The sequence below is a fragment of the Microchirus variegatus genome (assembly GCF_963457635.1).
Source record: "Microchirus variegatus genome assembly, chromosome: 3".
Taxonomy (NCBI): Eukaryota; Metazoa; Chordata; class Actinopteri; order Pleuronectiformes; family Soleidae; genus Microchirus; species Microchirus variegatus.
Genome location: NC_139804.1, coordinates 18,518,233 through 18,535,331, shown reverse-complemented (window position 1 = coordinate 18,535,331; position 17,099 = coordinate 18,518,233). Strand labels below are relative to the sequence as shown.

At 39.6% G+C, this 17,099-nt stretch overlaps 1 protein-coding gene across 2 annotated transcripts in view; it reads left to right on the top strand.

The window, feature by feature from the left end:
• Positions 1–31: 31 nt before the first annotated feature.
• ubash3bb (ubiquitin associated and SH3 domain containing Bb) overlaps positions 32–17,099 on the top strand; it is a gene marked incomplete at both ends in the record, with an annotated part of 46,373 nt that continues 29,305 nt past the window's right edge. For both annotated transcript variants that reach the window (XM_083887321.1, XM_083887320.1), the window contains one exon: positions 32–159. In XM_083887321.1, the coding sequence (XP_083743447.1) occupies positions 32–159 (128 nt within the window). The remainder of the gene's footprint in view (positions 160–17,099) is intronic.

The window sequence follows — 17,099 nt, the reverse complement described above, 5'->3', positions numbered from 1 at the left end:
GCTGCTGTTGGTGGTGGACTGTGTAGTGACCATGGCTGCCAAAGAGGACATCTACAGTAAAATCCTGCCACGGAGGCTCCGGCAGAACCGACCGGGCTCAGTGAAATGTGGCTCTAATCTTGATGTGCTGTTGTCCATGGGCTTCCCCAGACCCAGGGCGTAAGTAGCCTTTTCGTGTGTTTACGTGTGTGTTTATGTGTGTTGACTGGAAAATGACGTCCCTATCGTGGAGTGGACGGGGACGTGACGGAGACGGTGACGGGGACATGGCCGGCGCCTGAGCTCAGAGTTACGGTCTGTTGTGGTGGGAGTTACGTTAGCTGACGGGTCAAACGCAGCATCACTCTCGCCGTGGTTTACAGTGAGCGCAGCTAGCTGCTGCTGCCGTATGTTACAAACACAACAGAGACGGTTCAAACCAAATATAAAGTCCTCTGTGGCGAAGAAGAGCCGGTGTAGCTAAACGCAGTTAGCGCGAATGGAGCAATAAAAGTTAACAGAAGTAGATAAGTCAGTTTCAATAAAAAGGGAAACACACCGAACACATATCTACTATACTTTATTTTCATTTATGGTTTAGCTAAGTCAAAGTTGGAGTTCTCGGTTCAAAACGGAAAAAAAAACTTTATTTAAAATACTGTATACATGGATATGTACGCTCATAGCTGTCATTTTTGAGCCACAGGGAGTTGTCTGGCGTGACCTGTCCTGAGAAGTAGAGTCAGGAGTCATCAAGTCATGACTGTGTGTGTGTGTGTGTGTGTGTGTGTGTGTGTGTGTGCGCGCGCGCGTGTGCGTGTGTCTGTGTGTGTGTACAGTCGCTTTTGCGACCCTTTGAGGACCTTTTCCGGTGTAAACACTGACTTTTTCAGGACTAGTCGTCCTCCTGAGGACCATAGCCTGGCCTAATGATGGTTGAAGTTTGGATGTAGATGTTTATTTTAGTTTGGGTGGAACTAGACTTTAATTAGTTAGGGTAAGAATTCAGAAGATAGTTGATTGGCTGATGCAGTACATAGAATTTGTATCAGTCAGACACTGGCTATGTATTGGAATTTGGAAAAGACAAAACTAAAATCAGACACAATCAGTAAACTCCAAATATCGTGTCAAATCACAGTCGTGTGAGCAGGACGTGAAGTGAGGACTGCATGTGTCTTTCACAGTGCTGTACTGCATTTTATTTTATGAAATTAAAGTTAAGTAGTCAGTGACAAATGTATCAACATAAATGTTGTGTTATTAACAGGTTATTTATTATAATTATTATTATTATTATTACGATGACGATGATGTTTATTATTATTGTTGTTATTATTGTTATCGTCATCATAATAATAATAATTTAAAGCAGATAAACAGACTGTAACCCCTGATGTAATCATCAGAGGACATACATTCTGTTATTGTGTGTGTGTGTGTGTGTGGGAGGGGGTGTGTGTGTGTGTGTGTGTGTGTGTGCGTGCTTGTATTTGTTATCTGTAGTCCTCATTGAGACCTTAATGAAGCTGATTCTCATTTCTGAGAAATTGGTTAAGTTTAAGGTTTAGAAGATTTAAATCTTGATTAGGGTTAGTTAATGTAGAGTCCTTAGGAGGACATATGTGCAAACCTGTGTGTGTGTGTGTGACAGGGGAATCACCCACTGTCCTCTGTTGTTGCTGAATGGAGGGACTGTCTTTCCACTCGGCCAGATCAGTGAGTTCATGCCTGTCCTGTCGGCTACAGGCTCTCACTATAAACACAACACTGCTGTCTACTGTATATGAGCAGCAGTGGGTCACACTCAGCTAACAGGCAGCACCGCAGTCCAACTGCTGCATTTTTCATACTTGCATTGGTTGCCAATGTTGCCAATTTGTTCACGTATATTCTGTGTTGTTGTCCATCAGTCAGAGGAAGAAAGGATGAGTTGCTAAAATCACATCAGCTAATGGAGTACAGGTCTATGGTGTCTGTCTCTGGTTGTTTGGCATCTTCAAATGGATTCCTGGCACGGATCATGTTTTATTGATTGAATAGACACCTCTTCAGTAAAGTCAGGCATGACAGCTTAGTAACAGTAATGTAACAGGAGCGACACTGGATGTTTGTAACATGAAAACATAGAGCATCCAGTTTTGTGTTGAAGCCAAAAGTCACCATGCTAATCTTAACCACCTAGCTTTAGAGCTGGTTACTGGTATCTCTGACTGGTACAAAATTGTATGATTCAAGTCTGGAATTTGAAACCGGTAAGTGTACACAGTGGAATCTTTCTATGGTAGATTATTTAAAATCACACTTAACGCATTTCCTGTTATGTTTACGTCACACTCTCCTGTTTTTCACTCGAAATAGAGTGTGGTTCATGCATGGTGCCGGTTTCAGACAAACATGTCATTTTAGCTCACAGATAATTGCTACGATAATGTCAGCCAAACTAGTAGAAAATTGCCTAATCTCCATCCACAATTTATTCCAACTAGTTTATTAATTACCCCGAGATGGTGAAGGAGTTGCCCCCATTTTCCTCAGTATAGATGTGTTGCCCGGCCCAGCTTTATATTTCGGATGACATTGCAGCAAATAGTGTGTGTTCACTTTTGAAAAGGGTGACCACACTTGTGAGCAATTTTAGCTGGTCTTTGGTCTGGTTTAAAGTCTAAACTTTGGTCTGGAGTCATGTTTGCATCTCTCTGTCACCCAGGCACACCACACAGTTGGTCCAACATAAAAAAGAAATATAGACTTTGATACCCAGCTCTATTTAGCTTGCATAGAGCATGTGTTAAAGGTCCCAAATTATGCATAATTGGCTTTTTAATAATTTAAATCCTTATATTTGGGACTCTGGAGGTCCTATAGTCGTCAAAGTGTGAAAAACGATAACTCACTCATGTTTTTGTGGTCCTCATCAGTCTAAGTACACGAGATAAAACACTCGATATTGACTTCCGCGCTCACTGGGACGTCACAATGGGCTAAATTCCTGGAATTGTTGTCTCGTGTGAAAAGTTCTATTCTTGGCTCCACAGTGCAGCACAGAGTCCTACACAAACTATCCAGTGAATACATGTTATATATGATGACAATGTGCCTGCTAGAGCCTGCAAATGATCACTTTTCCAAATGTTAACTGCTGTTAGCTCCCAGTGGCCTCTGTGGCTGATGTCATTTTCCTGTCCCTTAAGTTTTTTGATCAGGGCTGTTTTTGCAGGTTGATTGAACTGCTGAGGTGCTCCATTCTTATGTTATTTTGATCAAAGCATGTCATGTTCATTAGGACATCAGGGAACTAGTTTAACTTGGAGAAATAGGGTATAATATGAGTCCTTTAAAACATTATGTTGTAATCAGCAGAACAATTTTCAAACTCAACAATGACATTATATTATCATAGCGTTAATATTGCAGATGTAACAGTCACAGGAATAGTCAAACACACAGCAGACACAGAGCAAAATAACATTAGTTCAGAGTGAACCAGTGTTTTTTTTTTCTTTCCTGGCTCTTATGCTGCTAAATGTTTTTATATGTTCACTGGCAAACTACAAACTTCTGCTGGTTCATGCAGAGCAGAACATGTACAATGTGTTTATCAGAGGTTTTTGCTGTAGACAGCTGCCCAATAGGGGCAGGAATGATGACAGAGGAGAGTGATTTATCATTTTGTCCATAAAAAAATGATAGCGAAACATGCTGTTGTTTATTCCCACCACAGCCCACAGTGGTGTCTTATTTTGTCCAAACACCAGTCCCAAACCAAAACAGATATTCAGTCTCTTATCATTTATAAGGAAAGCAGCAAATCTTGACATAACCACTTTCTGTGCCATGAGATTACAGACAAAGTCAATGCAAGGCATGAGATGTGATGAAAAATGAGTATGATGCAAAGTAGTGAAATGTAGTCAGTGTTCAGATTCTTGTATCACAAATGGTGGTCAGCTGCTGTTTGTGCACACGCCTAGCTATCAAGAGAATGAGTGGGTCAGGAAATGCATGTGGTTGTTGGTCAAGGACATTTAACATAGGAATCTGGTGTAAGCACCGACAGCACTGCCAAAGGTCGGTGATCGGGAGCCGAATCATAACCCGTTTAGACATATTTCAGTTTGGTGACTGTGTCAGATGGAGTCTATGCTCCGGTCATGCAGGAAGTCTATAGATAGATCTACCTATCTGGCATTTTTGGACTGCAATAGTTCCTCACTGATTGGCTGACTGTCAAGTACACACTTATCAATATTTTTAGCCAAGCTCTTTTATCAGTCAAACTGTGGAAAAAAAACACTTCCTGTGTATGTCGATGCGATCAGTGGTCAAAGTTTTCTACCAAGATTTACCCAAGAAAACAACCCAATTTTTGTCAGGATTTAGTGGTAGAGAAGGTTGAATCTTCACAGGACTTCTCTTTTTTTCAGTTCATCCACTCAGCATTGTAGTCTTTCTATTCCTTTCACCCAGACAGATGTCACACGTCAAGAGTGATAAAGTGTTTGCCTGTGTGTGTGTGTCAGAGGAAGTGTGCTGTGGTTTGCTGAATGGACACAGCAGATGATGACAGGCCCCCAGGCAGGCAGGCCTAAACACACTCCCTCAGGGAACTCACAGCCTCTTTTATATCAGCCCACCACTGCTTGGCCTGGACACAGTCATTTAGTAAATCTCTCCCTCTCTCTGGCTGGCCGTCTCTCCCTCTCTTTTTTCTGTCCAGTGGTTGACCCACTTAATATTTTGACCAACTTCAGGTTTCCTTGCTGTTTCAGTTGTGAAAGGATTATTTATGTGCAGAGAGATAATATTTTTCTGCTGCTGTTGTTCTGGTTTTGGGGAAACCCCACATGGCAGCTCGTGTTAACTCTGTAGATATAAAGATAACCTTAAAGTCAATAACCTACAATACCTCGTATCTTTATTGGTCCGAATATCCTAAATCCTAAAATATACCACCAAATATCACTGATACACTTGTCTAAGCACAGGCCGTGAGGGATACGTGCACCACCAATGCCATGTGACATGAATGTGTGCCTGCCAGGCTGCAGTGATGATGGATGTGGATGTTTTTTAAGACATAAGAAGAAAAAAAGGCAAAACAGAAGAGTGTAAATATATATATATATATACATATATAAAACCTGTGTCAGACTGATATCAGTATCAGCACTCAGAACTGTGATTGTTGTATTGGACATGAAAAAGTGGTACTGAACCATCGAACGATAGAAATACAAACATGTTTTTACATTTATAAATGTATATGTATGGATGTAACGTTTCTTAAAAGTTCCTGATTAGTGATGTTACATCGAGTGATCCATTATTTCCAAGGACTCTTAGGTTGTTTTATATATAAATGAACTCCCCTTTTACACAGGGTATTACTGGGAAACAAACTCAGCCTTGGACTCAAGCTTGGTAGGAAACAGAGCTCTCTTCAGAGAGCCATAATTCCCATTACTATTGTGAGGGAAGTTTTTCTAAACACTACTGTATATTTTTTTCAAGGCGAAGCTTTTTAAAACTCATTTTCTGCAAGTGGAGGAGCACACATTTTGTTTTGCCAGGTTATCATATATCATATACTCAGAAGGCTAATAAATATTAGGCATGTCATGTTTTGTTCATGTCACAAAAATCAAGTTAAAACTAATTTGATTTCAATTTGCACTTGGTTTGACCTCATAAAACTGTGAAGCTCTCAAGGCTAAACATTTTAACAGGAATTCACTTTCTATTCATTCACTGTTGTAGATTTTAGTGGCAAGCTGATGTTACTATATGAGGTTAAATGAGATGTCAGCAAACAGTCAAACGGCCTCACCTTGTGCTCTGAGCTTTCCTTTTATGGTGTGGAATCTAGAAAGGTTTGTAATAAAGTGGTTTGGTTCATAATGAAGCATGAATCACCAGTTTCCCCCATGGTTGTATGTATTCAGCAAACAGAACATTTTCCGATACAGGATTTTTTTGGGGCTTGAAGGTGAAGATGATTCTTGGTGACAAGTCTAGTGTGTCGTTAATGAGGACTATCTGCCCAGACAAGAATAAATACATTACAGTAAGCTTTAAATAATAAATGTATCTGTCTCAGATGCACATTTTTTTCAGTTAAAATGTCTCTTAATTAATTTGTTGTAACTTTTACAAAAGAATAATCTTATCAAATCCACAAATCATGTCAAAGGGACACTGTCTCCAGTATATTTTTATTTATTTTTTTAAATCCATCTTGCTATTATTAACAGTTGACATTTCCATCATGTCGGAGCCAGGAAATGATTCTCGGCCCGGTGTGCATCAACTGCAGGTTAAATCATTCTGAAAACAAAATCGATTGCACACATAATTCATCTCTCTAGAGAGTAAAGGCTTCCAGCAAGTCACAAGGTGCATCACTCTGACTTGGTAAATGACAGTCTTGTGCATGTCAGCTAACTCTTAATGTAATGATCAATTATACATGAAACAAACAGAGTCATGCTTGTTTTTACGAGCCTCTGTGTGTGTTGGCACAGAATGGTGAGGGGGATTTAATTGTTTAGGAAATCAAAAGATTGCAGATCAGAACTTGACCACTCATGAGCATGAACAAATACCAGATCACTACATTAAATGTTGAGGAAGTTCAACGTTGTATGAGGTAGTGACTTGCTGGCTGCACAGTGAACACACCTGGCATGCATGGCGCTAGGCTGAACAGGGGAAAAACAGTAAAATTTAACTGTCGCCACTTCCACGGTCCCATACCAGAATCCACAAAGAAAATCACTGTTTTTAGTTTGTGGGGACATTGCAGCTGCTGGTCTACTGCTGCTCATTAGGTCCGTTTTTGTCACGTAGGTCAATCCGAACAAAGGATCTTAAACTCCAAAGTCACACAGTAACACGTTTGAAGTGACTGATTGTTGCAGCAGCGGAAAAAACACTCTTGTTTGCCATGATGTATAATTGCTGATTTTTTCCATGGACTTTGGTGTGGGTAGAAAAATGGTTTACAAAGCAAAACACCTAGATATTTGGTGTGAAAAGGCTGTCTGTCAGTGAAATAAAGAAGAGAACAAATATCTCTACTTACTTTAGTGCCAATTTTATTCAGTGAGCCTTTTGTTTAATGGTCAAAATCAGTTTTGTGTTACCACTACAAAATCCCAACCTCTTGCCTAATGTCAGCTTTGAGTGGCGCTAGCTCTTTGTGACCCTCAAAGGCTAAGGGTATAGATAATGGATGGATCTGGGTTTTTTGCTGGGGTATAGTAATTAAAATGTCTGCATGTCATTCTGTTCACATGTAGTCACTTTATCCAGAGCAAAACTTCTCACCAATTATGTGTCACAATTATGTTAATTTAGTAGTGGAGTGGTGCTTTTAGATATTACCACTACTTAATTGTGGTGCCTTTAAATATTCCAGGTTTCAAGATTGGAATACTAGGACTTCACTAAGTGTGGCAGTGACTGTCTGCCTGTGGTTGTAATGTCCTGGTTACATTAGCCAAACGATCAGAGTCCAGTTATATTTTTTTTTTATTGCCCAATCTGATAATCAGTATTGCTGGGTTCCAACAATGGCAGTAGGTGCCTGGATGCACTGGGGGGAAACATCAACGGATAAGGAGTGACGACTCCTCATGGTGACTTTGAGATATAAAGTTTTATCTTACTCTCCTTTTGTCATTTTCTCTTGTACCCCAATGGAATAGGTGATATCTAAAACATGTTTTGTTAAAAAACAGTGAAAATTGGACTGAATTGGCATTGCATATGTAATGCAGACATCATTTAAGCCATGTTACTGTTTAATGTGACATCGCTGTCTTCTTTTCAGTGAGCATACTGTGGCTGTCAGTTTATGTAGTAACATTTAAGCTCCTCATGGACACCCACTCACTTCCTGTGTAGATAATGTGTTGCCTCACTGGTCATAGAAGTGTGTAATGTCAGAATGAGAAAAGCTGAAATGCACAAGTCGTGTTCTCTCTGTGGTTTGGATGTGTATTTGAAAATGGCGAGACAGGTGAACACTCAGCCTATTTGTATATATTGTGCCATATTTGCACTTCACCTTCCCAGCGCTGTTTTGAAGTATTTCCTATGGTTTCACAACAGCTGTAAACCAAGGAAATGTGTTTTCTGTATAGCTCAGCTCAAGCGTTGCATATTTGCTGATTGGAAAGAGGAAAAGAAAATGTGTACACACACACATTTTCAGTGTACTGTATATTCTGCTACATCTGTGAGAGCTGCACATAGAATATCCCAGCTATGGGAACACTAAAGTGCTGTGGAGTTGGTAACTCTCATGAATTATTGAGTCACTCGCTTTTTGTTTAAAATCCCAGTATCTTGGAAATGCAGATGAAAACGAGCTTATACTGACAGTCTCCATTCTGCCTTCAGCTCTTTGTGACGATTCCAAGATAGTTGTAAATTTGTAACAATGCACCTATTATTACATTTCTTGTGTCATCATTATACATCTGCCTCGACGGGGAACCTCTAACAAGGTCATATAAATGTCATTAGTCTCCTTCCTGAAATAGGAGAGGTGCATCACTGTCTGGATATAGCTTCCGTCGGTCACTGGTGCACTTTCACTGCAGCGTGGTGATCGTACCATGGATCATTTGAAGCTCTGTCCGGAAGCAGTGAAACAGACAGCGCTATCAGATTATGGGGCCATTGTCTCCACTCAGATATCTCGCCATGGTGGTATGAAATTTAAGGTAGTGCAAGTGCAAGAGTTCAGACCTGCTTGCAAAACAAATCAAAATAATAAAATATTTTACAGTATAATTAGAGCTGTGTATTAACAATCATTCTCATTCGAGTTTGGAAAGGGTGTAGTCGCCACTTCCATGAGGCGTGACCAATAGATATAGATCAAATTGCCTCTGTAAGCAATTGAAAAGATGCACAACCAATCAGACCAATGATCCAGATGACGTATGCAGAGTGACGGAAGGGGCAATGGATATGAAAATTGTAAAAATCAGACCCATCCTTTCATTGAAAGGTGCTCAGACTCTTATCCATGCCTTGTAACATCCAGTAACATGGATTACTGTAATGTGCTGCTATCAGGGTTGCCCAAGAAGAGATTCAGAGGCCTGCAAATGGTTCAAAATGCAGCTGCTTGTATTTTGACAGGAACGGCTAAATATGAGCATATTAGTCCTTTATTCTCTGGCTCCCTGTCCAAACCAGTTTAAAATTTTAAACTGTCTTTCACCCACATGTCTGTCAGACATAATATAGCTTTATGCGCCCACATGATCGCTGCGATCTCAGGACAGTGACTGTCTGGTTGTCCCAATAGCATAAAGAAGACAGTTCGTAGGTGAGCGTGCCTTTTCTTTCCGTGCTCCCATGTTGTGGAACATCTTCGTCTTCCTTTTGATGTCAGGCAGGCCAGCTCTGTTGAGGTTTTTAAGTCAAAGCTGAAGACGCACTTGTTCACTGTGTGTATTAGTTTAAACAGCTTGTTTTGTACTTTCTGGTGTATTTTTAGTATGTGTGTAATGATTTAGTGTGAGTGTTATTTTATCAGTGCTGTATATTGTTGTTGTGTTCTCATCAGTTTTTAACTTCTCCTTATTTTACTACACTTTGTAAGTTTATATATATTTACTGTAAAACTACTATGAAACTACTGTCAGATAACCATTGTGTCAATACTGACACAGCACTTCAATGAATCAACACAGTATCAAGCCATGAACTATTGCGATATTCTATTGTTTTGTTATTTTCTTAAAGGAATAAATTGAAGAGTGTTTTTACCTTAAATCAGGCTCAAAAGTGTTCATTTCCACAGTGGATTTTGATGTGAACTGGCACACGCGGAAAATAGGTGAGAGCTCTATTCAGAATAGCGGTGCAGCTAACTTTGTGTCCTTGTGTGTTGCATTTTGTGCTTAGTTTTTAAGAGGTCTGTCTAATGGCGACATATTCTTAAAATATCGGTGATGCTGTCTGGCTTAGAAATCATTTAGCAAGCCTGTTTTCTTTTTCAAAGTTCCACTGTGGAAAATTAGTGACGTCTTATAGTGAGACTGTAGATTTCGACAAACTCCTCTGCTCACCCCTCTTTTCCATTGTGTCAGGCAACTACGGTGGCCTTCACAGACCAGAAAGGATGTTATGCATCAGGATTTTGAAGGCAAAGCTGTTCTTCAGTTAATGAGTAAGCCTGCTTCAAAATACAAAATGCATGCTCTCGATGGTTTGTCCATTCAGGCTCCTATAGAAAGCAAGAAAATGGCGCAAAATGGCATTTCAGCCATGTTTGTCTGTTTGGTTGTTGTTGGTTAATTTATTTATTTTATTACAAAGTAAAGGACATATTTTGTAGGAGGTAGACTATGGCTTTGCAAAGGAAATTATAGATTATATAATAGAAAAACTTACAAGATGGGATTGTGTATTGACACTGGGAAACTGAGAAGTGGAGCTTTGAGCTCTTGAGTGCTTTCATTCTATAATTAACTACTACCTTTTTACCTCAGTGAAGCTTTAAAACCTTTTTTTACAATGTTTCCACCAAGGTGTATTTTTGCTAATTGAAAATGCAGAAGAGGTGGATAGAAACACATGATGACACATGTGACACAAGCCTCCAGTCACCAATGCAGGGCAGCGTGGACTGATGGTGGGCAACTGCTGTCAGATTTTGAACAAATGGCCAATATTATCCTGATGTATCTGTCCAACCTCAGTAAGCAGCTCCCAGGACAGCTGTCTGCCTGCCCACAGTTGCTGTGACAGCAAGGGGTTTCACGATTAGGCCTGGAGGCTGCTGGGATTGACAGCTGTCCTCCACCTCCCTCTGAAAATCCCTGCGCCCCGACCACAGCACTCCTGTCACCAACATCACACAGCTTCAGTGTGACTCTGATGACATGTCAAACCCCCATTCCTCCGTTTATTTACGCCTCAGCAAAGGACATGGCTCCATTCATGAATGCACTTATCTCTTTTTCTCAACACTATGACATACACAGTTCAAGAAATGTGTGTTGTATGGAGAAAGGGAAAACCACACTTTTCGATAGTTTAAGATTACTACTACTAATACTACAAGTCTTTAAGTATCCAATATTTTCTGTACTTATTCTGAAATGTAATTAAGCCAATGTGAACATTTTGAGAATTATGATGTTTATTCACCAACTTTCATACAAGCCTTAAGGATTAAAAAAAAAAAAAAAAAATTTAATATTGACCTCTACCAGAGATTCTTGTGGTCATAACTTGTGGCATGCGTGTGTTTGCATGGAAATGTATCCACTGTGATGCCTGTTTGCACTCGTTAACTATTGACTATTTCAAACCTGACTTGCTGTCTGTCTCAACTGTGGGTCAGTGGCCATATCATTGAAGTCTGCCAAATGTCAATGTAAGAAACTCATTTAGAAAATGTAGTGGTGTAAAAGTGAAAGTTGCGAATATATATATAATTAAAATGAAAATCAGAAATATAACATGAGTCATTGTCTCCTATGGAGCATCTCTATGGAGCATCCTTCATTCATGTGTTGCTTTTCTGGTGTATTTTCTGCAAAAAAAGGAATAAACTATGGAAATGGAATAAACTATGGAAACTTAATGGAAATTAAGTCAATTACAATTTATTAGTAGGTTTACCCACAATTGTTTTTGGTTTTTTTAAATAACATACACAAACAATACAAGTTTGGTTGCTTCATTTAAATGAATGAATAAATGTAAAATTAAATGATTCCAATCAAACATTATAATCATGATCTGGCCATTTTGACAAGCTATCCTTGAGTAAGAGAAGTCATACAGTACACCACAGTGAAATTACTTTCATGGACATGTAGTGGAGGTTCCTCTTCTTCTCATATAATGTTACTTCTTGGTTGATTGAATCAAAGTCAAACCTCTGTGGCAGATGTAAAGGAGGTCAGGTCATGAGGAAGATTAGTGTCTCACAGGCAGCAGCACGTTGGGAATTGGCTGTTCCAAGTTACACGTAAATGAGGAAATGTATTAAAATAGATGAATCTTTTGTTTGCACGTTAGTAATAAACAATTAGTAATACATTGAAAATTGAGGCCGACTGCTGTCATCTTGGGTAACACAGTCCCATTGTGCCGTAAATGCAGTCATCAACTTCCAGTAAAAACCGCGTCCCAGTGGCGAAAAGAATCACATGGTGAAAGTTGGGATTAGGGGAACTTTATAAGCATGTATGGTGTCATTTTTAAAGTGCCATGACTTTTTGGAATCAGGTTTTGCCAAAAAGTTTTCTACTTTAACATTGTTGTGTTTGTATAGAAAGTGAATTAATGCCCAGACGTGATCTGATAGTTATACTGCAGTGTATAATTAAATATTCATGTAGAGGTGTTATACATTATTTGTCGATATATATGTTTAATGGTTTTTTTTAGGCTGAAACTATCAGTATAAAATATAAGCTCTCTGTGTCTGCTGTCTGACACTCAAACTCTGCTGGGCTGAATCTCCTGCATGTTTAAAAATATGCATTTTATTTACTAACACATGCATTGTGTGAAGAAGAGAATTGTTGCATTTGCTGTACACTCACTTTAATTCCTTCTTTTCACGCTTTAATTCATACAGGGACAAACACAAAGTCTCTTCTCACTGTGCAAAGTAAGAGTGAACTCAGAATACCCTATGTTTTCTTTCATAAGCAGTGGTAGGTCCAGGCTGACACTGAGTAGAAAAATGGAATGTGTCCTTGTCCCATGCTCTTTCTGGCACTGTCAGAGAGTCTCTCTGTCTTTTCAACACAGGCACACAGGATTGGACAGGACAGCTATTCTCGTTAGGACCACAGACCATTTCTAATAACCAGCCAACCAGTACATGAAAATGTATTCTGTTTGAATGTTTGAAAGTCTATGGGGAAATAAACCTACTTTTCACTTGATTTATAGCAGTTTTATAAATGTTCGCATTTAGAGGAAAATAGATAATAAAGCATGCTGCATGACACAAATGAGTGGATACCAGTGTGATTGACAGCTGGTCTTGTCCAATAGGAGCCTGGTTGCTGGTGAAATTATGTCTGCAAAACGTCAACATGGCATAATTCTGAAGGCCTTAACAAAGGGAGTTCAGACCAAAATCTTAAGAATTATTGCACACACAGCAATTAGTGATAGTGAATTTGTCCTCTGCATTTAACCAATCCTTATTACACACCAGGAGTGAACATACACACACAAGCAGTGAGCAGCATTTATCTCTCTGAGGATCAGCAATGGCAAACACTGCTTTAACTGGAGCCATAAAATGAGGTTCTGCCTCATTAGGACCAGGTTTAGGTCTCAATGAGGACGACTGGACATGGTCAGTGTTTATGCCGGAAACAGTCCTAAAGAGGTTACAAATACAAGAGCGCGCGCACACACACACACTACAGTGGGCATTAGATTAACTGTGTAGTACTAGTGACCTCCTTTACGAAAACAGAAGAAAAACACCCAATGTGTGTGTGTGTGTGTGTGTGTGTGTGTGTGTGTGTGTGTGTGTTTAGTGATGACTGAGCCATCTGTGCTTGTAGTACCTTTGCCAGTGCAGCGACTGGAGCAGCTCCAGCAGCCAGCTTTCTCCAGCTCCTGCCGTCTGCCCTCGCACTCACTTCACTGATACACTACAGGAAGCGCCTCCATCTTGGACCTGCTTCCTGCTCAGATCCCCCCCTCCCCTCTCCGTCCCAGTAATCTTTCTGGATCACTGGGCTGAGCACGATTGTGGAGGAAAGTTATTCTGAAGACGCATTTAATTACTGGCCTGATTGGATGTGGATAATACGGCTGTTATTGAAAGTTTCCTTCAATCAGACAAAAATGGTGATTGGACTCTTCAGTATTCTGTTAATGAATTTCAGGCCCAGCTACAATGTAATTTCATCTTTTCAGTGAATTTATTGTACGTGCTATCTTCACATATAGCAGCGAAAAGAAAAGACGAAGTGTGAGAAATCCATAAGTGTGTCTGCTGCTGCTGTTCCCGCTTGACTGCAATTCTAATGTTACATAATATCAAATCAGCTGCATCTTTGAGGGGAAGCAGCTCACACATTCTGGATCAGACCAAATGCTCTTTTCATGTTGAGAGAGTTAGACGTACAATATGTAGCCTAAATACTGAGATGGGCAATAGCAAGCTTTGCAGTGGATATTATGAATATGATTCTCGTTGTGTGTGTGTGAGCAGAATCAATGGCAAAAATGTGTTGTGTGAACAGTGAATAGGAGCTATGGGTGGCAATTTGGTTTAATGAGTTGGGAGGATAAGCAACACACAAACGAGTTGCAGAGAAAGATGCTCATTGTTTCCCCGAACACTCCAACAAAAGCTCAGAGTTTACAAACAGGCTGAATCTTGTCTTGTTAATGAGCAGATTAGAGTTTTAGCTCAGTAAACATCTCCTGGAGGCAAAGTTGGCCCAGAAACACAAGTCATTTCACTGCACAGCCAAATCTTTACACTATTCAAGAAGCTGAAATGTCTTTTTGTCTTGTTCTACTCCTGTTAAAATGTGTCAGTTTTCAAGTTTAACAGACAGAATATTGCTACCAGTTTTGATAGGAGCCTCATAATGGTCAGGATTGAATACATAACAGGGTAATTGCTTCTGTGTTTTTCAATTCTCGCCATTTGAAAAAAAGCCTGTACGATGTTTACTCTTGTGTTGACCTTCGCTCGATCATCAACGGTTTTCTCTGCTTATTTTCTGCAGGATGAACGCTAAAATAACGCTATCCCTGCCTTGATCTTATATCCAGTACCTGGCTAGGCTAGTGTGTATGTGTAGTGCCGTGAAGTCATTTCTTTTTCTCCTCCTCCTGATTGTGAGGACTCCTGATCTTGCATGGCTGGTTTTCTGCTAACAGAGAGTAGAGGGAATAATTCATTCATTCATCCCTGCTTTCATCCAGTCATTATTGTGAATGTGCCTGCGAACTTTCACAGTGTGTTGTCAGGTAACAAACGTTTTCACGGACTGTTAAGAAGAACTAAATCTCAAATAAGAGGTATTATATTTAATGTTTTCGGGACATGATGAAAGTATCAGCAGCTTTATCTCCTTGTGCTGCTCACTTTGAGCCTAAGTGTGGTGCACGTTCTGTGTGTGTGTTTGTCTAGCTGCAGGCGACTCGCTGGAACAATGTACAGTAAAACAGGAAAAAGATTATCAGTTCTATTATTGTGAGGGCGGAAGTTTGTATCCCCGACTGCCGCACACAGCACAATGCTGGCTTAGTATAGAAACAGAGTCTGTGAGAACAAACATGCACTGTTTCTGCTAATACAACCACAGCTACCAAATCAGCTTATTCACCTTATGATCAGACACACACTGACTGACAGGCAGCTCTCCTCTCTTATTTAAAGGTACCATATTATGCAAAATCAACTTTTTAATCATTTTAATACTATATTTGGGACTCTGGAGGGTTTGCGATGCGATGGTTTGTGATTTGTTATATATTGAGATTTTAGACATTTCCCTGGTAATTGTTGGCGATTAACCCACATTTTTAAGATTATTAAGCATTTTTAACTGATCTACAGTTCCTGTGACGGCACTCTGGCCAATCAGTGGTCAGCAGTCTGGTGCCGTCACACATTGTACCGACTCAGCTCACTTGGAATCTCACCAGAGCAGGTAATAAAAAAAAGTACCTGGTACCAGGTACTATGCAACTTAACCGTGCCAAAGCGGGGCGAGTAGAGCTGGTGGAAACACACCATTAGTGACAATGTAAAAACACTGCAGAGATGAACAAAAAGATGAAAAACACAGTGTTATATAAATTAAACTTCAAAATAAAATATTATATTTTTTTAATTCCTGTGTTTTGTTTTTCTAATGGAGCATTTTTCAGTGACAATACTTGTTTTAGTGTCAATACAACTTTTTCTACAATGCCAAATTTTATTTTCTAAATGTAAGTGTTCTGGCTCCATACAATACATGCTTTATTTAACTCTGATGGATTGGAACTAACTGAATGGGTTCGTAATTTACAAAATGGACATCATGTTGTATTGAAGAAGATATGAAATTAGTTGTCAGAAAAATGGTTACTGATGTTAAATCAATTGAGATGTCGGCTCATTTTCTTAAAGACAGATGGACACCCAATTGAATACAGATAACAGGCTCTGAAACATGTTGAAGCAACTTTTATTCATTTCCGCTATTGTCACAACAGTTGTACAACTGTTTTTTGTTAGAATCTATATCGTGTTGCAGTCACTTACTACATCAGTAATGGTTAGTAGAGTGGCAATTACTTTTTTTTTAGTAGTAATGTGCTTTTAATGGGACTGAAATTACAATTGCGAATATTCAATATTCAATAATATTGAAAATATTGTTTTTTAGCAGCAAATTATGTCTGACCTTTTATGGAGTTTACGAGTTAATTCCTGTGAGGATTTTTGGTCAGATCTCATGTTTAACCGCGTTTTCTTTAGGACGGCAACAAATGTCTTTAACATGATGGTCCTTGCTGTCATTTTCAGAGTCACTCAGTGCAGTGTGTTCTCCATGTTGACAATGTATTATTTTACTTATTATGGAACTTAAGTCCAGTCTGGTCAACAGTGTGACATTTTACCTGCGACTGACTATGCAAATCACACAGGTATATAAACACTGTCCTCCTCTCTTTCTTTCGAGAGTCAAAAACCAGATGTCCAAATGCTCTTGCTATCACAACATTAAATGACCTTTAATATGAAATTTAAATTTACACGTGAATGGAAATGCTGCAGTGACAGAAAGAGAGCCAGAGTGAGCATATCATAGAGAAGGGGGCAGCGATGGAGATCAGTCCCAAATATCTATACAGAGGAAGACACTGCAACACTTCAATCCACTCCCACTCTTCTTCTGATATTATTAAGATACATGCTGCTCCGAAACAGCAGGGCAAGTTTACTTCGTGTGGAGGAGCCATTACTATCAGCAGGTAATGAGTCACTCTAACCTGCCACTGCAGTAATGGTGCTTCCGCAAGATGGTAGAACACACAAATCCGTCTTCAGATTTTTCTGTAGCTTTATCATTTAAAACAGGGTTCCCACAGGTCCTTGAAAT